At 40.6% G+C, this 26279-nt stretch overlaps 1 protein-coding gene across 1 annotated transcript in view; it reads left to right on the plus strand.

Annotated features, from left to right (window-relative positions):
• Positions 1-5477: 5477 nt before the first annotated feature.
• TRIM24 (tripartite motif containing 24) overlaps positions 5478-26279 on the plus strand; it is a 56522-nt gene continuing 35720 nt past the window's right edge. The window contains exon 1 of the mRNA XM_039708164.1: positions 5478-5974. Within this exon, the coding sequence (XP_039564098.1) occupies positions 5581-5974 (394 nt within the window). The 5' untranslated portion in view covers positions 5478-5580. The remainder of the gene's footprint in view (positions 5975-26279) is intronic.

Below are 26279 nucleotides of genomic sequence, written 5' to 3' on the forward strand. Positions count from 1 at the left end.
TTGGAAGAAAAAGGGGTTGTGAATACCACAATCATCTCCATCAGTTTTTATCTAATACTGGTTGTTCAGAACTGGCCATGTTGCCTCTCACCTTAGGCAAGCTCCTTTTCCCTGAAAGGGAATCCAATGGGATGAACCCAGGGTTAATTTACAAAATCAGAGTCTATTCTCTGACCATGAAACCAATAGAAAAGTGGGCAGAGGTTATATTATTCCATAGTTTACAGTGGAGGTATATTGCATGGAGAACTGGAAACATTACATGGCAGCTGGCCCACTCCAGAGTGCTGGACCCAGCCTTATCTCTGGTGAGTTTCCAGCTGAAACTGGTCGAGCAAATATCTTCTCAGTTGTGAAAGTCTCAGTTGTTATTTGCCAGGTACTGGAGAAATATTTTACTTGGGTAAAGAGCATAAATAATAGGACACAAAAAAGGTTCCTAAGAAAACATCCTCCAATCTGGAAGAAAAGTTTTATGTGTGTGTCTGTATATGTTAGGTGACTGAAGTATAGAAAACAGAAAGTTGAAAATCCTAAGAAAATTACCTGAACCACGTAATTTTTCTCACTCTCTCCTTACTGAAAGGACAAGTAAGTATAGCTAGATGGGTTCTTGACTGTGGAATTCCAAAGGGCAGTCTACAAGTCTAAGCTATATTCTAGACCAATTCCTAATTCAGCCTTCAGAGCTTGGGAGGCACTATGCTCATTCATTGCTTGTTCCAGATTGTTATAAGTAAGAATAAAAATTGACCCAATTGTAACAAAAATAAAAACAAAACAAATGTGTTTGCGACCGTATTACAGTCCTGACAGCCACTAATAAAAAAAATGACAGCACAGATCCCGGGATACAGGCTGGGTGGACACAGATCCGGCCTCTATCACACCAAACCCCCACTCTGTCCACACCTGCTGCTTCGCAGGGACAGTTCTTATACTCTTCTCCTTGCCCACGGCAGAGTCCTTTGGTCTCCTTTCAAAGTCCATCATATTCATGTTGGTTTCTTTCTTCACTCAAAGCTGCACAAAACCTGTCCTCTGATTCCCAGAATCCTGTATTCAGGTGGAAGATGTTGATGGCCCTGGTTATCTCAGATGTGTATCTTCATGGGCCATCATCACTGGTACATCACCTCTGGTACATGCCACCATGAACGACCATCTCCTGTGCAGCTGAGTTTTCCTTCGTATGTTAATGCTGAGTTCCCCCCTTGTCAGCCAGCTGAGGTGTCACTCTAGGATTAAACCCTGGCCCCCCTTTAATAGCATGTTTGATACATATATCTATAATCCATTGGCACAAATTTCTATCATATCCCTAACACAGATGTTTTAACATGTAAAGTTCTCCTACTTCACTGTTGTTGGAAAGGTTAATATATTACATTTGCCTAACCATGAATTTCTAATGCATCTTGCTTCCAGTGAACATATTTTATATTTTACAGATTTCGAAAACCCACCATATATTAAGATGTCCATTTCTCAAAAGGACACAGACCAGTAAAGCCTGTATATTCTGGGACGCATCCTCCCAGTGACTGCTTTGTGTTGCTGTAATAGAGTCTGGCCAGAAAGCTGCCAAATCTATGTCTTGGATAACTACTGTGTCAAAAGCATTTTTAATGACACAGATGGAGCACTGAGTCTCCTCCCCACTTCCTTCACTGTTATCTCATAAAGGTTAAACTGGCCTGGCACACTGCAAAGGCCCATGGTTTTATTTTAGTCTGTAAAAAATACTTTGGAAAGAGACTGTTTAGTGTTACATGGCTGTTTTAAGAGGAGGAAATGCACATGCTGATGTTTAGCGGTAATCTGGGAAGATTTGCATCTGTTGCATTTGCAAGGCCAAGTGACTACTTGTGACTACAAGTGAATACAAGAAAGAGACAAACTGAACCAGGGACAAAAGGAGGAAATTAGAGCCAGCAAGTAAATTCTAAGCGCAAGGAACTTCTAGTTTGAGATTTCCATTGAGAAGTTCTTCAGTGCAGCTGGCAGCCATTTCTTTCTGCAGCTGAAGTTTCTGAATGATAACTTTTTGTGGAGTATATCACAGGAATGTAGATTACAAATGGCAAAGCTCTAGATTGCAGTCACAAAGTGTATATCTGAACAGAAGGCAAAAGGCTTCTGGAATTTGCTTTAAATGGGATGCCCAGAGAAGCAGAGGAGGTAGCAAAACAAATTGTAAACAGAAGTAATGAGTAGCACAGCAAGGGAAGCTTGCCTCAGCTTCTGGATGTTTCCTAGCTAGTCATCTCAATTTCTAGCTATCAGCATCGTCATTCTTTCTTCATTGGTTTGACTCATTCCAGTGAAACACTGGAGAGTGCAACAAGTGGTCTTCCATCAGAAACTAGACAAAACCATCAGCCGTTTTCAGACAAAAGTGAGTACAGCACATATTGCCCTGTGGTGGGTTTGTCTACATGACCTTTTCCAGAAGCCCCAAGCCAGCTCTGCAGTGTTTCCTGATGGCTAGGTGTGGTGGCCAAAACCTGTGCACCCAGGTCAGTATAACGGGATGCCACTTCTTTCACTGATCGTTGTCACACTTTGCCTTAACAATGTGGTTGCATTTAAAAGCTTTTTTCCTCCCTGCCCTGTCTACATGTAGTGAATGGTTTGTTATCTCAGGGTGTTTTTTTCTGTTCCTCCATGCCCTTTTTGTTTCTGTCCCAAGTACTGCTAATATGATGCCATCACTAACAGGAAGGCTCTACATTCAAATTCAAATTATGCAAGTTCAAACTTTCATTTTAAATCAGATGCTGTTCAGATGCCATGCAACTACAGATTTTACAGCACAGTTTGAGCAAGCTTTGCAAACATCCCAAGCAAACAAACTTTGCAGGAAACATAATCCTATTATTTTACTAATCTTTGGGACACTGCCTCACAGGAATCATCATTTGCAACAAAGCCTCTACTCAGTTCCTTCACAGGGTGATCTTTGTACCATTACACAGTATTGCTATTTTCCTGTGTTGACATCTGTTAGAGAAATAGTTCATACTAGTTACAGAGACTAACTAGTTTGATGATATTATTACTTGCTATTACTCTTCACAAATGTATTATTTACTGAGTTTTTGATAATGTTTGCTTTCAACACTAATCAACCATTCTTCAGTTATTGCCTGTTCCTCAACAGAGCCTTTCTAATGGCTTTTTTGGTAATTTTCACCTTGCAGAATCTGTATCATCCTTAACTTTAATTCCAGAACCCATTTCATAATTCACACTTGGCATGCTTTCAGTCTTCAAGCTCCTGTCACAATGGATTGTTAGCACATCATCACTGGGTGTTGGATAACGGAACCCGTGGGCTGGGGAGGAAAGAGGACTACAGGACTGTCCTACAACATGGTGACTCTTAGTAAAGGGACAGAGGCAGCTGGACTGGGAGGCAGAAGGTACTTCAGGACAGTGCTTCTGGAGGCATTTTCTCCTTATGTGTTGGCAGGTCAGGGGTTGAGAATGTATGGCTTGTCCTTCCACTGATATTCTTAATCAGAGAATGACTCTTAACTATCACTGGGTGTTGGATAACGGAACCGTGGGCTGGGGAGGAAAGAGGACTACAAGACTGTCCTACCACATGGTGACTCTTAGTAAAGGGACAGAGGCAGCTGGACTGGGAGGCAGAAGGTACTTCAGGACAGTGCTTCTGGAGGCATTTTCTCCTTATGTGTTGGCAGGTCAGGGGTTGAGAATGTATGGCTTGTCCTTCCACTGATATTCTTAATCAGAGAATGACTCTTAACAATTCCTCATTGTAAAGCCAAATCAGTTCCTCCTCCCCAAAACAACTTGTATAAATTATGCATGTGAGACATGCTGCATCATGACAGTGCTCCTGTACACAGTTGTTCCTTGTGCTGAAGAAATTAATATTTTGTCATATACAGTTTTTTTATGGTCCTACTTATTACAGGACCAATGTTAGAGTCTTGAAGAAATTGCAAGGAAGTGGGAAGTATACTAGCTGCTCTGGGAATTTAAGCACAGACATCTGGAATATTCTGAGGAGCTTGGATCTGGTTCATGGTTGATTTAGTAACCAACATGCTACATCTAGCTTTGTGTCTGCATCCATGCTTCATAGACGCTCACAGAATTACAGAACAGTTTGGGCTAGAAGAGACCTTAACTATTATCTGCTTCCACCCCACCCTACCATGGGCAGGTCACCTTCCACTACACCAGGTTGCTCAAAGTCCTGTCCTGATAGATAACACAGAGAAGAGAAATTTTCAGTTTTCCTGAAATTGCTGGATAGAGCTTAAAGACCATGAAAAAATGATAAAAGAATGCACACAGGATGTGTAAAAGTGTGCACACGGGATGATAAATGTAGCTGGAACCAGTAGATAAATAGATAATGAGGAATTTAGTGGCTTTTTTGGGCCAAGTTATGTAAAAAGAAGCAACAACACATGCTTTAAGAGAAGTTCAAGGAAATGTCATCTGTAATATTGAGGGCACTTGGTGAGTACAACCACCAAAGACCCTTTCAGACAACCCTCTAGGGACATTAAAAGACTTTGAGTAGGAGGCAGCTGCATGCAAATTAGTTCTTTGAAAAGTGATGTTTATGGATCAGCCAGACGTACACTGTAACAAATATGTACGATCATGATGAAGTAAATACCTTGTACCTTCTGACACACATCAGATTAACACAGCTATCCTTCCGATGTGTCCAGCACTGTAATAAAGAATACCTGCTGTCTGGTACTCAAAATTGTGTTAGAAAGTTTTGTTGTCTGATTTCAGTGTTCATCCAACATTGCCTTGAAGACTTCCAGGGCTGGGGCACCCACAGTTCTCTGGGCAGCCTGCTCCAATGTCTCACCAGCTCAATACTTAAGGCCTTTGATTCAATAAAATGTTGTGTCTAAACAAGAATTGTACTTTTCCGTTGATGATGTACGTTTCTAATTATACCAATCACCAATTAGCTTCAGTCAGGTAACGTGGCTGCATGTGGTGGTATTGCTGTGATCCACCAAGCCAACAAAACTTACAGACTCTCACCCGCACATAAGGCAGGGAGAAGGGTGACCTCTTTTAACCTGTTTGTTAAAAACACCTCTCACAGAATCACAGAAAGGGTCAGGTTGGAAGGGACCACAGTGGGTCATCTGGCCCAGCCTCCCTTCTCAAGCATGGTCATTCTAGAGCACATGGCACAGGACTGTGTCCAGACGGTTCTTGAGCATCTCCAGTGAGGGAGATTCAACGCCCTCTCTGGGCAACCTGTTTCAGAGCATCGCCACCCACACACTAAAAAAGTTTTTCCTCATACTCAAGAGGAACTTCCCGTCCTTCCTCTCACCCGGACAGAGGCAGGCAGCCGCCCAGCTGAGGGAGCGCGCTCACTGGCGCCGGGGAGAGGGCGGGGCTCGCGAGCCGCACGCAGCGGGGCCGGGGGCGCGGTCCCCGCGGGGCGGGGCGGGCGCACGGGCAGCAGCGGGGCGGGGGCCGGTAGGCGGCGGCGGCGCGGGCGGGAAGCGGCGAGGCTGCCCCGCCTCCCTTCGGTTCTCCGGCGGCGGCCGGTGCAGGACAATGGAAGAGGCGGCAGCGGCGTTAGCAGCCGCAGCGGCGGCTGCGGCGGGGGGGCCGTGCCCGGCGGACCGACCGGGGGCAGCGGCGGCGGCGCTGAGCGGGGAGAACGAGGCCGAGAGCCGGCAGGGCCCGGCGGAGCGCGACGGGGACGCGGCCCCGCTCAACCTGTTGGACACTTGCGGCGTGTGCGGGCAGCCTATCCAGAGCCGGCGGCCCAAGCTGCTGCCCTGCCTGCACTCGGTGTGCCAGCGCTGCCTGCCGCAGCCGGACCGGTACCTCATGCTGCCCCCCGTCCTGAGCCCCGCGGCCGCCGCCGCCCTCAAGGAGCCGTCGCCGGCGGCACCTCCCTCCTCGCCCGTCTCTTCGCAAGGCTCACCCCTGCACTGCACGCCCAGTAAGTGTCCCTTCTTGACCGTACTCACCTTGCCCCTGCCTGGGGGTGCTGCCCCCTCCAACCCGGAGGCCTGTGGGCCGCGTTTGGGGGGACGGGGAGCTGTCGGGACCGGGTGCCGTGGGTGGGGTGCGGGTGCCCGGCCGCGGAGCTGCCGGGGCACGGAGCTGTCGGGACGGGAGCTGCTCGCCAGCGCCAAGGCTGGCGGCGGGGTTGTGCTTCGGCTTGGTTTGTTTTAATCGTTATTTTTTAAATTTCCCACCTCGGAGGGAAGGCAGAACTACTGTGCTTTCCCAGGACCTCTGTGTGCGGATGGAAAGGGCGGTGAGAGCCGGCCTCCCGCTCCGGGCCGTAGCTGCGGGGCCGGGCAGCTGTTATCGGGGGAGCGGGGAGGCTTTGGCCCCTGACCGGCGGAAAACCTGAACACGGGCTGATAGCAAAGCGCAAAAAGGTAGCGATAGGACAGACTGATTCTGAGTGGTGTTTGGAGTGTGGAGCGCGGCCGCAGGGGAGTCCTGCAGGTGTCATCCGCCGTGCGCGGCGTTCGGCCGGGAGCGACCCCGCGCTGGGCGGGGACCGGGGCGGCCGAGCAATAATAATAACACTTGTCGGGGCCGTGGGCGGCCTGGATGGCTCTGCCGATGCATTCATGCACCACTTACTTGCTAATTACCGCGCCGAAGGAAGAATGCCGCGAGGAAGTTTTGTTAAGCTCACGTACTGACACAGCAGCCTGTGTTCAGTGTGTTTGAAAAGTACATGTCACTGTAGGTGGTGTGGAATAAACTTCCGTTTGAAACTACTTTCCTAATGTTTTTAATTTTTTTTCCCCTAGCTCTCTTAGGCTAGGTCTAATGGATCACTTGGTTTTGTTAAACGCGGTTTCGTCTTAGAAGAGAGCACAAACAAACATCCTGTAATGGAAGCTGGTCAAGGTCTTAGAAAAACTTATATAGGAAAGAGGAAGTGTGATGGAAATTGGGCTAATCCATAGGTATTAGTGGAGGTTGTACTCGCTGGAATGTGTAGTGGGGGCTCAAGTGAAAAGCAGTAGCTTCAGGTTTACATTCTTATGTCTTTTAAGTGGAGTTAGGAAAACTTTGCCATCCTGCCAGAGATCTGACCAAAGATTACCACTTAATTATATTAAATGTTTGCATCAATTTGTAAAGGAGACACCCCTCTTCAGAGAAAGAAATATTTGGAACAGCTAGAGTTTTGCTTCAGAATATCTGAGAAACTCCCAAGTAGGATAGGCTGAGCCACTTCATCTATGTGAATGTCTGTGTTAGTATATTCATTCAGTCTTTAATTTTAGCATGTAAAGTATGTCGTGGTCAGACTGCTTAATCAAAAGGTACAGAGTGGGAAAATCTGTAGGGCCCAAAGCCTATATACTTATGCTTGATTGATTCAGGACATGTTATTGCTTATCCATCTGCGAGTAGAAATGAGAAATTCTTCATGGGACGAACAGAAAAACACAGACTCTGGAGTATGATGAGATATTTCAAGATGAGATACTTGGAAATAGGAAAGAGGGCATAGATACAAGCTCAGGAGTTTGCAAGGTAGTGTAAGAGGCAATATCATCGTCTTCTGAGATTAGAGGTCTTGAACAGCATAGGTCCATTCCCAGATGTTCTATATAAATACAGCAGTAACAGGGATCTGTAGCTGAATGAGAAATGAGATGCATCATAAGAATTAAAAGATTAGTGCTATTCAAACATCAGCTTGATAATGAATCAGAGCAACAGTAAGCTTGTAGCTCTGTTCCTCCTTTTGATTGTGAGTTGGTTCTCTATGAATGATTTCACAGTACCTACTCTTCCTCATTCTACAGATTTGCAGACATACTGTATTTTGGTGACAAGCTACTTTCATGTTTCTATACTAGAGTTCATTGTCCAGTTGGAAGAAGAAACTCACACTCACCTTGAGGCATTTTTTTATGTCTTTATTTTTCATGTGTTTGCCCTGGTTAAAATGACAGGGACTGTATATTAGCTAGCTACGGCCAAACTTGGTTAAGTGCATTGTCTGCCTTCTGTTTTCCAACTGGTACAGAAAAACCTGTGAATTTGAAGTTAGGATTGGGAAAATAGCCACCTGTTATTGTCCAAAACGGATTATTTAGAGGAAATTTGTTACACTTGGAGGAGTTCTTAAATTCTCACAAGAATAGGGTAGAAAGGACCAAAGTGGTGCAAAACTGTCACCTCTTCTGGTAACATTTTGTGCAAAATGGTTATGAGGAATGACATGAAGAAATGAAGGAAAGTGTATAATCTTAGAAAGCTGGATAACAAATGACTTCTGATGTAAATGTTGAAATTACTGTGACTAAGCTGAAGAAATAAGCATCAAGGAAGCTGTTTGCACTGGAAGGAATGTCCTAAGTAAGGAACACAATAGAATTGCAAACTATGAAAGTGTTCTGAGAGGTAAGAAGACAGGCTTCTTATGCGCCTCTACTGAATGCTTGAGTTGCACAAAAAGAAGCCTGAAGAAAGATTGGTAGAATAGAGTCTGTCTTGAACAAAAGAGAGAATGTGATTTGAAAAGTGCTTCACCAAACCAGCCTTGTGTGTTGTATGAGTACTGAAATTAGCTGATAAACAGGTAGCTGAAGAGGTTGAGCTTCAGGTATAATCTGGAGACACTGTGTCTTCATCAAACTGTTTCCAAGAAGAAACATTTGTTCACTTTACTGGAATAAAATGTGCCTTCAACTTCCAACATACAGATGAGTTTATTTGTTGGCTCTCTTTCTGTGAAGATTCTAACAACTAATTAAGGAGCTGTGAAAGAAAAGACTTCAAGCTTAAAGTGAATTAAGAATTCTGCAGTTGCTCACTTGAATACAAGATTCAACATGGATTACAGCAAATGCCAGGCAAGACATACAGAGGAGTTTCATGTGATAAATGTTAATTATTATTCCTCTTGCAAAGGCAAACTGGTGGAGAGGCCAATTGGCATTGATATATTCTGTACTGCCACGTGCACTCAGTTTTGAAGTAGAATAACTTCTATAAAAAAGAAAACCTGGAGTTTCTGATTTCTCTACCATTCCTGAAGTTGGAGGTGTTGAAGAATCATCAGCGTGTCAGACACCAGTGGTTTTAGCAGTGGAGAGTTCACCGCTTTCTGAATGTTTGGTGGTAGTTTATTTGCCATAGGTGATAATTTTGGTGTTGCACAGCCAAAAAAAGGGTTGTCAGACTGACCATTATGGACTACAGGAAGTGCTGCAGGAGCAGCTCTGTAAATGTGACACTGGCTGGTGAGAAGTATCTGCAGCCACCTCTACTAACTATTTGGCTAAGTTCATGTAGGTTTTCTTTTTGCTTGTCAAATGTCCATTCTTTACTGTCCAGTTGTGTGAGTTACAAGTGGAGCATAGACAAAAAATGCTGCTGTTAGAAGTCTGCCATTTGCCCAGATTTTGTCTGGACTGCACTTCAGTGAGTGAGTAGTAGCCTGTACTTAAAGGGTAGTGTTTGTAATGTGCAGACCCTCATAGTACTCTTCTGGAATTTTCAAAAGTGAAATAGGTACGTGAAAGCTGTGAAGTTAGAGATTGAAATTCTATCCCTTCTCAAAACTTTTAAAGTGGCAAGTAGCCTTGTTTGTTCTTTGTCATAAATCTGTACACAAAATAGACTTGGAAGTGGTGCAGGGAAATACTTATGAATGGAGAGGTATAGCAAAGTTTTATGCTGGTATCGTCATGAACTCTTACTAGTGTGATGCCAAAATAGTAGAGGGAAACTTTTTTTTTTTCCCTGTAACTCTGTAGCAAACCTACTAGCAAACAAATTTATATGAAGCTGTTAGAAGCATATGTTTGGACAATCCCATGATCTAAGTTCTTGGAGTGTCTGGACTAACATTTCAAATATGTTCAATATATGTTGTTAATTAAGGAATATATACTTCAGAGTTACTAAACAAGGATTCAGAGGTGTTTGTTTCAGGTTATTCTCAGAACTATTTACTTGGCAATACAGTTTGAAGTTCTCTAATGATGCAATGAAGACCTTACCCCTGACATCCCCTCAGATATGTGGATGGCATCTGCTTTTTTATGATGTCCCACAGCGACCTTACCCCTGAGGGGATGCCCTCAGATATGTGGATGGCATCTGCTTTTTTTATGATGTCCCACAGGCAGTCCTTTTACAGATAGGTTCAAATGCTTTCAACTTCTCATCTGATCTTTACATCTGGACTTTCTGGTGTCACCACTTCATACAGCTTTTAACATCAGCTTAAATTTTGTTACTTGTTTCTTTTGTTACTTCCCTCCTTTAGCTGGATAATAATTGGGATCCTTATTAGGTAGTTTGAAGGATATAATAGCTTCATTTGAGGTTTCTTATGGTGAAGATCAATTTTTCTTCCATGTCTTGGTAGTCTAAGAAGACCTAAGATCCTTTTTCTAAATCTCCTGCTACAAATTATTATTTCCATTTAGTCCTTGATATTGCCACTTGCTCAAAGTGAATTCTCTCCACTTTGCTGTTACAAAGAGCCCATATTTTGTTTGTGTGGCTGTACGCTCACACTTTCACAGGCTTATGGTTGCATCCTTTTCACAAGGATCATCTTGTTTCTGCTGTGGTGCATCAAGAAGTTTAACCTCCAACATAAAGAGATTGGGAGTGCTAATATTTGGAAATAGTGTATGTTATAGGAATATGTATAGGAAAGACATGTCTAGTGTTCGTTCTGTTTTGGATTTGTGCTTACTTTGAATTGAAAATTCACAGACCTCCAGATATTGTATACGTGAAATGAATTTAGCATTGTTACAGGTGAAATGCAGTATTTTTGTTTTGATAGCCTGTAATGGACGAATCTCTTGGTTAAAAAAAAACTAGTAAAAGCTTAAAATATATTAATATAAGTATTAATTAATAAAGTTCTTATTTTTCTAGTTATAATGCCTTTATTTTAGAGAAAAGTATACTCTCAAGATACATGTCATGGGATATGATACTTACTGTACAAGTATGATTTGAAGTAGGGATATATTTGCCAAAAGTTACTGCTTTCTCTTCTACCAGGAATTCCATGAAAAATTCTGGAGGCATGCCTGTACAGCCTTTATTAAGGCAAGCAACTGCATGTTGTGGAAATTAGCTTGAATCATGCTTGCTCTGATATATGATTAATGTAAGTATGTAATAGATGTTTATTGTTTTATGTATGCGGAGTAGTATTTCCAGGGTAGTTTGGATGCTTTTATGTTCTTGCTTCTTTCACCCATAGAAAGTGGGAGAGTGAAAAGCTGAAGCCATCAGGAACATCAGAAGAGTGTTAAAACAACTGCAGTTGCCAAGCTAGAGAAATTAGGCTGTACAAGTTATCAAAATAGGTGTATCATTGTGTGAAGCTTCTTTTCAGACAAAGATTTCTATCCTCAGAGGCCAGCCTAGCTCTGTTTCAATACAAAATCAGCTAATTATGTCTCTGGTAAGCAATTAGTCTTGGCAGTGGAAAGGGATTCTAGACTGAAAGGATCATAAGGAAAGCAAATATATACTAATGTATTAAAAATTCTAATTGAAAATGTATTGAGTTGTTTTAATGTCTATAGTAGAGATATCTCTTAAGAAAATGTCTTGTCTGAAGAGCAAGAGAAAATAGTGGTGCATATGTTCATGAAGAGGCAAATGGAAGAATGCTTTTATGGGCTAGCTTATTCCTAGGAAAAATGCCCTGAAGAACTACTCAGTTATGCAGCACATTTTAAGCTTGGTCTGCTGAATTCTGTGAGTGCTACAAAGTGACCACATTCTCTCAACTTCACCCAGTTTGTTAAATCTGAGAAAGAAATTTTGTTGAAACTCTTGATTCAGAATGTAGTGTTTTTAAAGAAACTTGTCTTTTATACAAGTAAATCTTTATGCCAGTATTGTGTGTGTTCGCTAAAGTGCTGGAGGAGGAATTTCCATATTATTTAGTGGAATTTCCCAGTAACAGAAGACTTGTAAAGCTGGTATTTTGCCTGTTGTGTCTAATCTAAAAACAAGCCAGGGGAAAACCAAAAGGAACTTTAGGTGAATTCTAAATAGGACTGTATTTCAGGATGAGTATCTGACTAGATGAAAAAATCCATTATTTCTGAAATTGGAAATTTAGGCTTTTAAAAGGTTTTTGCAGTAAAATGAAATACTTTAATACAGTAGTGCAGTGGTTTGACTGTGGATGGATGCCAGATGCCCACCAAAGCTGCTCAGTCATTCCCCTTCACACCTGGAAGGGTGAGAGAAAATGTAGCAAAAGGCTTGTGGGTCAAGATAAGGACAGGGGAATCACTCACCAATTATCATTATGGGCAGAACACACTCAGTTTGGGGGAATTATTGAATTTATGACCAATCATAATCTGAGTAGGATGATGAAAAGTAAAAGCTTCAAGAAAACCTTTACCCCACCCCTCCCTCATTCCCAGGCTTAACTTTATGCTAGATTCACTACCTCCTCGCTGTTCAGTGGCTCAGGTAGACAGGAATGGGGGTTGTGGCCAGTTTATCACATGGTGTTTCTGCTGCTCTACTGTGGGGTCCCTCTGATGCCAGACAGCTTTCCACAAACTTGTCCAAGTGAATCCTTCCCACAGCCTGCAGTTGTTCACACATGGCTCTATCATGGGTCATTTCCATGGGGTGCAATGCTTCAGGAACAGACTGCTCCAGTGTGGGTCCCCAGGGGGTCACAAGTCCTGCCAGCAAACCTGCTCCAGGGTGGGCTCCTCTCCACAAATCCACAGGTCCTGCCAGGGCCCTGCTCCAGCACAGGGTTCTCCATGGGCTGGAGATGGGTATCTGTTCACATGGTCTCCACAGCACTGGTCAGACGGGGTTCTTCAGATGCATGTGGCCTGAAGTGTGGGTTGTGGGCCAATGCAGATGACCCCACTGAACTATTAATAGTATCAAAGTCTTCTACTGGACTTCTTATTTTAGATTTAACTTTTATGTGCTGTAACAGTTTTCTGATGCATTCTTTTTCTTTGGCAAATTTAAAGGTCACAGAAAAAATGCTTTCATTAAAAAAATCCACTGATGCTTTTAAAATTTACCTCAGCAATTAGGTAGCTATGGAGTTGTGTGTGTTTAAAGTAGGTACTTGCAGTTCAAATGTGCTTTGAAGGCATCAGTGCCACCATAGTTGAACTGACCAAATTATCTATTTTTTCACCTGCTGGCCAGAGAGTATGTGTAAAATTCTTTCTTTGCTATCAAAGAAAGCATGAAACCGTTAGCTGTGTAAAGTAAGAAAATGACACAATTTCTTAACAGTCTTGTAAAATCAGCTATGAAACTGTTGAGCCAAGGAATGTCCCTAATTACTTGATACTGTGTCTCCAGTGATTCAAGTAAATGCTTATTTGAAGCTTTTATGTGGGACAAAATTTCATATTACCTTACATACATTACTAACATGATAGAGGACTGATGTTAAACAAGGTTTCTAGTTATTTTTGAAGTTTATCAGTGGGCTATGGGAAAAGGATGACAGTAAGCAAGGCTCAGCTCTTTGAACTGCACTCATGGGTTTTGAGGGCACTTGTTTGTAACGTGGATTTGGGTCATGGAGACATCCTCATTTCAAAAACTGTGTTGCTAAATCCTTTGTAAATGGGAGTACATGGATAGGGGAACTAAGCTATTCACCTTCTGAACGCAGAAAGATTTCTGCTTCTGATTAATAACTAACTTGCCACAGGCAACTTTCTATTAAAATGGAGAGTTTCCCTTTCAACTGTAGTCCCTCAAGTGAATATAGTTTGAATTTGAATAAAACAAGACTGTAGTGCAAATACCCTTTGAACTAAAATGATTGCCTAATTTGAAAAGTGATTGTATAATTTTTCCAGTGAGCTAACACACCTGTCTGGACTGTAGCTTGTAAAAAAGAAACAGGGCTATTTCAACACACATGCTGACTTGGAAACCCCCCCCCATATTTTCTAGGATGCCTACATGAGGTCAGAAAGCATTTAATAAAACTTACTTGATTAGCTTTGTTTGTTTCTAGGCATGTGCTCTGGAGTCTGAGCGTGGTCAAGGATGTGTGGAGCTGAAGTTTGTTCCTCTAATCCAGCCCTCACACAAGTTCATGTTGTGAACCTGCTGTGTCAGGGTACTTGTAACACTGATGCTCTTAGGGAAGGGAATGCTGGCAGCTGCATAGGGAATGAGTAGGTGGAAAGAAAGAGGGAGAGAGCTGCAGCACTGCTGGGACTGGAGAATGAGACATTTTAAAGTGGGAGCAAGGTTCTAATTTTAAATGCAAGGTGCAGTGCCTTGACAAAACAGCCCAGCACCAACAAGTCTGTTACTAGAAATAAGCAGTATGCAAAATTGTCCTGAACAGCAGAAGTGTGAATTAAAACACTTTTTTTTTTTTTCTGTCGTGGACTTTTCTTTAAAATGAGTAAACTTGTTGCTGAAATAATGTAGGAGTGTCAATTACATGCCCTTCTCACCAGTTGGCTTAAGAATGGGTAGCAGCTTTGAATTTTCTTTGCCTTTGGAAAAATGTTGATGATTTGTAACTATTGTTTAACAGTTCTCAAGTAAAAGTTGGAATTCATAGCATTGCCCAGCTGACAGTAGAACAGAAAACCATTTTAGTCTGAGGATAGTAGAACAGAACAACCTTGCAGAAATAGGTAAATGATGTAACGTAGGCAAATAGAAGTCATGCAAAAGGCAAGTAGGATGCCAGCTCAGCTCTGCAAGGTGGACAAAGCAGAAGTTACAGAAAACAATGATATTGTGCTTACTAAAAAGTGGGGGTTGAGGAACAGCCACCTCAAAAGAACACTGGACATTGAGGGCCACTGAAAAAGTCCCCCTCAAAGAACTCTAAGGACTCCCAATAAGGGGTGTGACTGTGTCAAATAAAGTAATACATATACATCAATTAAGGGGGGGGATAGCTAATGAATATGCCATCAGTGTGTATGATGAAAACCTGTTTGCTCAGAGAACTTGATTAGAGGAAGGGTCCTCCAAGGGACCAGTGCACTGCAATAAAGACTGCCTGCTTTGTAATACTTAAAACTTGTTAGATAGTTTCTATCTGGCTAGTTTCAGTATCATAGCCCCAAAGCAATAAATTAGGGTAGCAGGCAGCTCATCAGTTGGACGCTGAGATAAAGACAATCCGTTTAGCTGATAAGCTTTGTTGAATGAATGTAGAGTTGTATAATGATGAGTGGTGTTCCATAGCAGGACCTCAGTAATGGCTAAGTGTCTGGGAACTTTGAAACCCTGGGGATTTCATATGTCTGGATTATATTTATCTATTTTGTGTGTTTACAAATTCCTTCATTTTCTTGCTTAAGCAGTTGGTTTTCAGCACTCAATAGTTCTGTTTCTTATTTGCTTTTGACTTGTTTAGGGGCCTTTCACACATTAGCAGCTATTGTTCTCACTTGTTTTAGCTTATAGACTGGTTGTTGAGCTTACTAACTACTGCTACTTGGCCTTCAATAGTTCAGTTTTATCTTCCCTTTGGGAGTAGGGAGTAGGGACTGTGAGGGTATAACCCCCTGGCTAGCATATATTGGAAATCACTAAACTTAGAGTATTTAGGTTGTTTAGTTTAATCAACTGTTAAAGGAACTTTATCTCCTTGAGAAGTTCTAGAGTTTTCTTCAGTCCCTCCTCTATGCAAGAAACTCAAATATGGTTTCAGAGCTCATGTGTTAAATGTTGTCTGAGTAAGTATTACCTCAAAACAGACACATAAAATTCTTTCCTTGGATAAACATAGGTGGCATTCAGATGATTTATCTGTATGGGAGTCCAGAGATGCTAGCAGCTCTTTCTTCAAATATTGCACTCCAAGTTGTTAAATAGAATGTTTATTTTCTGCTTCATAGCAAAGGCAGAGTCCAGTCTTATGAAAGAGTGTTCAGAAGTTTCTGGAATGGAACATCTGGCAGGACCTGCGGTCTTCCCACATCTAGCAGTGAATTTTAAACAAAAAAAAAAGAAAGAAAGTAGTCTTAAGTATGTCATAACTCCTATCTGTACCATAAGAATGACTTGCAAGTATTGCTTTTATCACTCAGTAAACAAGTATTTGATATATAGACTGTTGGCACTGGCACCTTCAGTAAAATTGTGTGCATCGTGATGGATTGTGCAGGGAGACAGTACTCTGTTGCCTTTTGCTTTTCAGAAATGGCCTTGTAGCTGGACTAGATACAAGTTAGAAGTCAATCCATGATTTGTGGTAGCTCATGTGTCTTCTAGATTATTATCACAGCCATTAACAATCAGCAGGGCCAAAGATCACTCCTCAAAATAATGATTTTAGAAGCTGTTTTGGCAAAAAGAGGATGACTTTTTTTATGGGTATCCCCAATGGATTCAGCTGACAGTCCCCTTTGCTGCATTCCACCCTTTGTGCAAGAGCTGAATGTAGTCTGGATTCTTTAAGAAGCTAAATGCTAATCTCACATATTTTAAAAGTCCATTCAGCAACAATATTATTGTATTGTGTTCCAATCTGATTGTTTGTATTGTGTGGGCTTTTTTCCTTTTCCCTGCTCCGAGTTCCATTGAGATGAGGTCAGATTTAAAATGGTTTCTTTGACTGCCTTTTTGACTGATCTAAATTTTTGAGAATATAGTGCAGGTGTTGTAAACTGCAGGATGTCTGGCTTCAAACTTTTGCCAGAATTACTGTTGTTCTGGCTTAAAGTTGTGGCTGGTTGTTTTTGCTGGTTGTTTTTCATTTGTCATTATGCCAGACAAATAGATAAGGAACCACAGTGCCATGGTGGAATCCTTGTGATTATTCCTTAAAAATAAAGAAGGAGTAGAGGTACAGTCCTAGTTCATTCCCAAGCTGTTATTGGATGCCAAGTGTAGTATTTCCAGAACTTCATTATCAATCCTTTGAGGCAGTATGGTGCAAGAAGGTGGAAAGAGATTGAGTGAGTGAAGAACAGAAGGCATACGAATGGCACTTATAAACACCAGTTTTGGTAAAAGGTGAATTTTCTTAAGCTTCATTCTTTGTGCCCAGAATGTCATGCTGGGAGAGCTGCTTTGAGTGAGTCCTTTAGTTCTGAGAAAATTGAGGAAAACATAGGAATACTAGATTTCTTCAGTGGATGTGGATGTTCATTCACATCAGCCAACAGGCTCTGGCTCATGGTTCAGTTACCTACTGCAGATCACAGCAACAGAAGGAGATAAACCATGGGAACATAAGCAGTATCATTGCTGGCTCTGTAACCTGCTGTTTTCTGAAAGCTGTAGTTCAGCTGTTAGAAATCCCTGTTGTTCTTATTTCATCAATTAGTTCATCTCTTCAACCCAAAAGGAATATGTTTTATTAGTTACATTCAATAATTTTTGTATTAATACAGTGTCAGAGGAGATGATAACACTGCTTCTTAATAAATGCTGGTTCTTGCAGGCTGCATAGCCATGTGTGAATCTCACAATGCACATATCGCTCCAGCTTGGTACTCTTAAAGCTATGTGGGAGCTGGAAAAAGCTGGGCACCTTGCTTTTTGAACTCTTAAAACGGTGCTGTGGCATACTGGGCACATTTAAGAGAAGAATATAAAGTGAGCTGACTTTTTATTCCTTACTATCTACACCCAGAAGTGCAATCCCTGTAAGTTGCAGTATACTCGGAGGATATTCTCCTCTTTTAATGGCTGGTTTTAGAACAGCAGAGGAATTCTTGCGATTGAAGTGGATGCCCAGTAGTGGATAAGAGTACTAGTATAGCTACTGGAAAGAAGTGGATGTTTTTAAGGTGTCATTCATCTGACCAAGTGTAAACATCTGCTTTAACAATGACACCACTCATGACCTAACTATTACCTATGTCTGCAATGACTATGAAGGGAACTTCATATAACATTTAGATAAATCCCACTGAAGGTACTGTTACTTGACAATACTGCAAATAAACTTTATCAATTTTTCAGGTGTAAAATTCTATTCTGTGGAGTCAGCATAATAAATCAGTATTACTTTTGTGCTGCCATTAAGAGGTGCTTTTTCACAGATGCAAAAATCCTGCCTGTGGACAAGTTTTATTGTTGAATATTGTTTTATGTTGAATATTGTTGAACATGTAGTCAGAATAGACTGGATTTGGGAGTCTTGGGTTATATTACTTAAATGCATGAAATGGCTTGGAGCTTTACTTTTTTATTCTATTAATAATGTCTTGCAGAGCACTCAAACTTATCTGATATAAACTGCAGGAAATAGGTATCTTTATTTTTTTCTCTTGTTAGAATGGGAATTTTCATCACATATTTTTTGTACTTTTCATTGTCTCCATCCCTGTCAACAGCAAGCTTTAAAAAAATAAATCTAGAAAATTTTAAAATACTGCCAGGTCAAAGTATTTGTTATAGAACAGATTTAATTGCAGCACAGATTCAAAATGTACCTTTAAAATGCTCAGAATTTATTGATAAATACATAAATTCCTCTTTTTTGCTGTTGGGTATCTAAATGTTGGCCAGTGTATATGGATGGTAAATGTGCTATTACCATATTGTCATTGAAGAATATATTGAAGAGACATTAATTAATAAAAAATCTCTTCTTAGCAACAATCAGCCCTTTTCTTCTCCACCCTTTCACCAAACAAAATAAATAAAGGCAGAGCCTATTAATTTAAACCAACTCAAACAAAATAAGTTAAATAAAGGCAGAGCCTATTAATTTAAACCAACACATCATTTCTATATGCTTTTAAACATCACTTTGTACACAAATACTTTACAGATAAAGTTGATGTAATGTTCCATTATATTTTGCATCACTGTAATCTGTATTTTGAGATAGTTTGAAGGAAACTAGAGGTCTTGATGACTTCTGAACTCTGTCCTGGAGGAGAACCTCAAAATAAATATCCGTGTAGCAGAATATGAACAGATGCCATGAACACTGCAGTTAGCAAGTTGATGACTCTGAATATTGACATTTCAGCATTTTAAACCAAGTTTTCCTTTGGAGCTACAGATTGCAGTTTGTTAGGCTGCAAAGATCTGTGTGCCTCATTTGTGTTCTCCAACAGGAATTTAAAATCACAGTATCAAAAATACATGGCATAGAATAGGCAGGCAAGCTGAAATTCAGCTGTCTGAACTAAAATATCTTCTGCCATTGCTGAATTTTTGGGATGCCTGTAATATTTAAAAAGGGCTGGTAAATGTACTGCACAATCCACAGGAGCCCTATTTCCTTCTGGACTAGTAGCTGGAAGCCAGGCAGGATATTACCTTCGAATTAGGTATGTCTGTTTAGTCACCTGAATTGCTCCCCTGAGGCTAGTGGCTGGGAAAAGGAGGGCCAAGAGGGTAGTTTGCCATGTCTCTTAGGTAGTTTCCAGTTACTGAGTGGTGAACATATTGGAGAATGGGAGCAGACTTGTGAAGAACAGGTTGCAAGGATGCATCTGAGCACCTGAAGAAGAGAGGGAGTAGCATGAGCTAGTCAAAGGCCTTGAGTTGCATTTTCACTCCCGTTTGGATCACATTTATAGTGAAATACTCTGACTAAAGCCTGCTACCTACTGATGTTCCCACTACTGCTTCTAATTTGGTTCCCTTAATAAGATCCAGCTTCTTAGAAGTTATTTTTTGAGGCTTTTTTTTAACTTTACATCTGTTCAGTGTTGATGTGAACATTAAGGTAGCTGGGGCTAAACAGAAGTAGTGGGTGAAACACTCAAGAGGGTCACATGTTGGAGTGTAGTTTTCATCCTTTCAACAAAGAATTAAAAAGAACAAACTCTTCCTGTGCCTGAGAATGACTTGGTTCTTTGGGTTTGTGACTGGCTCTAACTGTCCAAATTACACTCTGCTAACCTGGTATTTTTATAGGTATGATTTCTGGGAATAGATGCATTGTACTGCCACTGCTGAACTAACAGCTGGTGGTAGATGAGGACTCGAAAAGATGAAGACCAGAGTATGAAAGTGCTCCAAAGAAATGATTATTAGCTGCATTGTGCTGTAAGGTAGGGTCTTCATACCAGAGATTCTGACAGCAATTTTTTTTTTATCCCAGTCATCTTTTTTTTTTTTTTTTAAATTAATTATAACATGTTAACATGCTGCTATTTATGGAGAAAGGTACTAATTTCCTTGTTCTAGAAACACATAGATACAATGGACTTGAGCACTCTTGGCAAGATCCAAGAGTATCTGCAAAATGGTATTTTAGTAGAATGTACAAATCCAAACAGCATTAAGCCCACTTTCAAAATGAAATACTTGGCTGATCGAGGAAAATGATGCAAGAATATCACAGAATCTTAAACATCCCTGCGTGTTATATGTCTGAATTCATTACATATCATTTGGAAATACTTGACGATTTCAGGACTGGAAAGAATGTATTTTAATTTTGATGAAAGAAATGCACATCCCAGTCAGCAGTGACAATTGGCTTGTTGGCAGATTCTGCGTCATCGTTTAAGCACATTCATTGCAAGACAGTGAGACTTTTTGTTTATCATCTGGTACTTAAACATTGTCCATCCCACAATAACAATGTTTCCTTTTGTTAGCACTATGACACTTATAATTGTGTTGTTCAAGCAAATGCATTGGACAGCTTTGGATGTGAATATAAACTCTGCCATCAGAATTTCTTAAGGTATTCAGAAGTGGCTGGAGAGTCAATCCTTGCAAAATTTACAATTTTTGAAGTCTAATACACGCTATCTAAAATGTTTGAAGATTGGGCATGTATAGCAAAAACAATGAACCATTTCACAGAGCAGCTGAAATATTTTAATTCAGCTCTGCAGTGCTTTCCAAGAAAGTCAATGTACTGCAGCATAAAAACTGGCCTGTAACACTCTTCCAGAGGGGGGAATTACAGCTAATAGTCTTTGTCTGGTTTTCATTTATTTGCATTTTAAAGGATTTAAAATAATTTAAATTAACAATTAATTGATTATAATTATAATAAATTTTTGGCTAGATTGGTGGTGAGTTGGAATGTTTATATCTTGGCAGTAGGTGCCAATTTTCCCTTGAGATGTGCCTGCTTATTGGTTTAACCTATCTCCCCTCTACTAGCAGCAGCAGGCTGTCACAACTAGAATGGGAGCAGCTTTTTCTGGAACAAACTGGTTTGAAGAAGTTGCCAATTTTGCAGCACCAGTAGTGGCTTAATGAGGAGCAAGAGGAAAGCAGTAATTATTTTAAAAATTGATTCAGACCTTATTGCACAAGATACTGCCTCTCAAATTAAGTTTTCTAAGTGTTTGTTCTTAACTGGGAAACATGACCTGTGTAAATATAACCTGCTTACCCTCAAACCCATGCATTTTAATGAAAAGGCTTGCAAGTATTAGTGGTATCTATAGAAAGAGCAAAAGGAGAAAAGAATCTGTAGCTCACAGTTGAAACACCCTAATTTTCTGTGTAGTTATGTTAAAAATCTAATAGCTGGTGCTGCCTTCAATCTCTATACCTTTTATAAGTTTTAATTAGCATGTCCATGTTTTAAACATTTTAACTGTATGTGTAACTTGCTGTTAATTTTTTTTTTGTTCTGAAATCTGTATGGTTAGAATTTGAAGCAAAACATCTGTAAAACTGGGAAGGATTGCTGTGTGAAACCCTAATTATTTATTCTATAATGACTATGTCATTGCAGGTAAAATTGCCAGTTGCTTTCGAGCACTCTATTTAATAAAGAGAGCTCTCTTTCAGAAAAGTAGTTGGTTTTTTTGACTGGTTTAATCTGAAGGAAGGGAACTATTAAATCCCCCTTTTTTTAGTAAAGCACTTTGCATCTACTAACAAAAATACCCTCTTGGATCTACAAATGATCATACAGTGGCTTTATTAAATTGGTTCTGAAACCTGTTTGCAACAGAGAAGACGCAAATGAGTCAAATTGGGGCAAACCAGAGCAGTCTCCTCCTATTGTCTCGGGATGCTTCAGTGGTCTCGAATGTACTCCCAGGAAATTGAGTTTAGAGTTGGAAATAACACTGTATAACCCATAAATCCATTCCACTGAATGGCATGAGGTGCCCTTGTGGATGCAGCATGTAAGGAAGACTAAAAATGGGACATGATTCTTCCTACCTAGAATGTGGTTTAGCATTCCTTGAAAGAGGTGCATGTGTTATGAGCCTGTAGACAGTGGGGGAAACACTCTCCTCTCCTGGCACAGACCCATTGAATCAATATTGCAGTCCCTAATCCAGCTCAGTGCATGGCAGCACAAATCTTTCTGTTGTCATGGGATAGAAATGAACGAGCAAGGGAGCCAGCATTGTTGCTTTTGTTTGTTAGCATTGTGGTGTCCTGGACTGGTTCAAGCAAAATCTGAATGTGATGTTTCACAACTGCTTGGTTTTTGTAAGAATGCTGCTCAGAAAGGTGGAGGTCTTCTACTTAAGAGCCACATGGGCATGATCCAGTTCCTTTTACAGCTGAAAAAACAATGCTCCTGATGCTAAGAGATGTGCCTCTGCCCAAATTAAGGGTCAAAGATCATATGCTGAAGTCCATAAATCAGAGTTTATTCAACATGGAATGTCAGGGAGAAAGGTAGAAAGAAATAGAAGGACAGGTAGAAGGAAAAGAGAGCAGAAAGAGAGATCAGGTAGAAGATAGTCACCACCTACAGATCCAGTGGTGTCTTTTTGATCCTTCTTCACCCTGGGCTTCTCTTGCTAGTGGTATTCTCTAGGTCTTTTCACTATTCATGCATATTAGCAAAGAAACAAATTACTGCTCATTGGCTACACAGTGCTACTATTCTATTGGTTAATTGATTCCTTTGCTTCTAATGCTAATTAGTCCTTGCACTCCTTGTACTCTTCCTCTTTGTTTGAGTTGGTGGTCGATCTCCCCCTGCCGGAATTACTTTTACCAAGCCCAAGCTGATTTCAGCACAGTTGCTGAGCTGGCTTTCCTTGTGGCCCATAAATTCTGCAGTTGTGTGACATTCTTCTCTCCCAGCTTTGTTAACCTCTCCCTAGATCTGAGATAATACTCAGACAACAGCACCCCTTTTATCTTATCTCAGGTTCCTGCTGTGGTGGCTTATCTTACAGTCCAAGTTCCAGGTATGCAGGGAGGCATTTTCAGGTGGCTTCAGTGGTTGGTGGTGGTCACAGATATCAGCTGTTTCAGAACTTGGGGTGATCTTTCTTTGACCAGTGATCTGTAAAAGAGCAGTTGCTTCCTTACACACATTTCCATAGTGGGAATTTTTTGTCTGAATGCATTACCCAGAATGAGCTAACCAGGTCTCACCTCTGCCAGGCCTGTCACTCCATTCTGTGCTTATCTCATGGCAAAGTCAACCTGTGGCTGTGACAGTGTTTGAGACATGCAACTGTGTTAACTCCTTACACCTGCAACAAAAGAGCAGAGAAAATTGTGGGATCTGCTCACTCACTATCCTCACAATTGTCATGATGATGATTATGAAACTCCTCCCAACTTGTCATATGTTTTCCCCTTCCTGTGTTTGCTCCATTAAAGAGAAATAAGAATCTTATAGAATTACTTTGACTAGTAGAAACCCTGACACTTGAGATTTTTTGCTTAAATTCACCATCCTAAGGTTGACTAAATCTGGGTTAAAACTGATTTGATTTGTCAGTCATCAATCCAGGATTATAACAAAAGCAAGTTTACCCTCACAGAGTGGCAGAAGAAACCCCTGACATAAGGCTAGAAAGCATAAGAAATTCTAGAAGAGAAAATTCATGAAGATTTTGAGAGTTGTAGGCAATTTTTCCTTTTTTTTCCCCTTTTCCCATGTCACGCTAGAAATTCTAAGTGATTTCTTGAACGGGTAGTTGGCAATATTCTGTTGATGAAAAAGCATGTGAAATATTTGGTTTGTCTTGGTATGTTTCTTAATTTCTTGCCTCCCCTTCCTTGTCTTCCATATTTTCAACTCAAGCTGGCTTACAAACCCTGCTTAATGCTGCTGATCTTGTTCAGTAGCTCCAGGTTTAATCTTCAGTGGTGGTGGTGTTGTCCTCTTCCCATCCTTGTGCTGCTTCACATGTTGCTTCAACGTAGTCAGTAGTGCATTTGGTGAGTGAAGCAGAGCAGGGGATGAAAGTAAAGCTTGGGAGAGCAGGAAAAATACATCCATGCCTGAATGTTTGCCAGTCTCATTCTGTGTCTATACTCATCTCCCAAACACATGCGAAGACCAACTCAAGACACCTGTGTTGACCTTGATAAAAGGAACAGAACATAATGTTGCCTTACTTGTCCAAGTAAGAGAACAATGTGTTTTAAAGAAGTAGATTAAATAATGAATAAGTAGGCACGCAGGGTGCTCCACGTAGCTGGAACCAGTGGATAAACAGATAATGAGGAGTACATTGGGTTTTGTGGTAGGTATGTAACAAGAGGCAACAATGCATGCCTTAAGAGAAATTCAAGGAAAGGTCACCTGTAGCAATGGTGACTCTAGGGGAATACAGTCACCAGAGACCCCTTCAGAGGACCCTGTAGGAACATAAAAGGAATACTCTTACTAAGAGGTAGATGCAAATTAGTGGTAGAAAAAGTGACGTGTATGTATTAGGCAGGAAGTACACTGTAATCAATATTTATGATCATGATGGAATAAATATCTTTTTTGTAAAGTTTCGTGGCACATCAGAGTAGAGGAAATAACCTCTGTCTGTCCAGTGTGCTGCGATAAAGAATGCCTGCTTTTTAGTACTTCAAATTCTGTTACAAAGTTTCCTCCCTAGCTTATTATGGTATCAACCCAGAGCACTGTGTTTTGTCAGGGTCTAGAATGAGCAGTGAGGGAACAGGGAGAGGGTGGCTTATAATTGGTGCTGTTGAAAAATGTAAAAAATAGTCTCTTTTTGGAAAGTGTGTAGCTTGAGTATTAGGGGAGATGTGTTCGCTCTTGACTGTGGTAAATTGATTTGCTTAATTACAGGAGAAATTCAGTACTTGCAGTTCTGCTGGCTACTTGACTTACCAGAACTGAATTTCTCATTTATGCTTGCAGATGATGATATAAAAAATGTTACAAAAGTTGTAGCCAAAAAATAGAATTTGTATATCAAAGGAAACTGCACAAATGTGTCTTGAAATGCAGACTGGTAAAATGGCACTTAGAGTAAAATCAGGCTTAACATAATAGCTGTTCAGATGAAAGCCTTGATAACAAGTGAAAAACTGCTTGCTAATTTTCCAGAATAAGAATTACTTTAGTAAAATGGGTGGAGTTTTATTACAGCACTGCTTTATACTGAGTTGTCAGTTAAACCTTGAACATCTGTTGGAAAAATCTAGTGAAAAACTTACCTAAATCTTGTATGAAGCAATTAGAGTAAGGAATTAAGTTCTTCTGCAGAAAGTGAAATATTTAATAGTTTCTGTACTTTTACATTTTATTGTAAAAATGAAACAGGAACCGCTTTAAGCCCATGTTGGTTTAGTTAAATATACAAGTGGTGAGTTAGAAATTGGTGTGGAATTTATTGGGTTAAACAGATCTTTTTTAAGGCCCTAAATCTATGTTTCCTCTCAAATGGGAGCTGAAGGTCTAGAATCTATATCAGTGTAGACTTGCATGACTGTTCTACTGTAAGCTTTTTGCATGTGACTTCCATGTCCTAAGTGATTATTATTTCAGCCTTTGTTTCAATTGTTTCCTTTTTTGGTTGTAATGACTACAGTAATTTTCTTCAAGCAAGGTATCAGTGCCTAGCATTTTAGAGATTTTTCTTGGATGTTAAAAACAAGCCTCAGTGCTACTAGGACATTCTTATTTTCTGCAGCTACAAAAGGTGTCTGCTTAAAAATGTTTATATAGATCTTTTCCATTTCAACCAAGTTCTACTCACAGCTCAACCCCAAGTTTTGAACTTTACTTTGTCCTTTCCATTCTGTTGAAAAGACTAATTGTTTAACCCTTTGTGTTACTGGCTCTAAGCTTTCTTCAACCTGGAGCCTCTCTATGTTTCTGTCTTAGAATTGTACCCCATTGTGTCTTGCAGAGGAGAGGAGGGAGAGAGCCCTGCTTATTTATTCCTAAGTTTTTATTGCTTTCCCTTGCTTAATGTGAAGGTAATCATGATATTGATACAGGTCAACTTTTCCTCTCTACAAGTCACCTCATTAAATTTAAATGTACTACATTTGTGTTCTCACGTGACATGGATCAAGGTCAATCACGTCACACTGCTGGCTTGTGTCTGTATGTATGTAATACCACTCAGTGTCCCTTATTAATATTCCACACTTATAGGTGTTTACTTTAATCTATTCTG

This window comes from Passer montanus, unplaced genomic scaffold, assembly GCF_014805655.1.
Source record: "Passer montanus isolate IOZ18808 unplaced genomic scaffold, ASM1480565v1 scaffold20, whole genome shotgun sequence".
Lineage (NCBI taxonomy): Eukaryota > Metazoa > Chordata > Aves > Passeriformes > Passeridae > Passer > Passer montanus.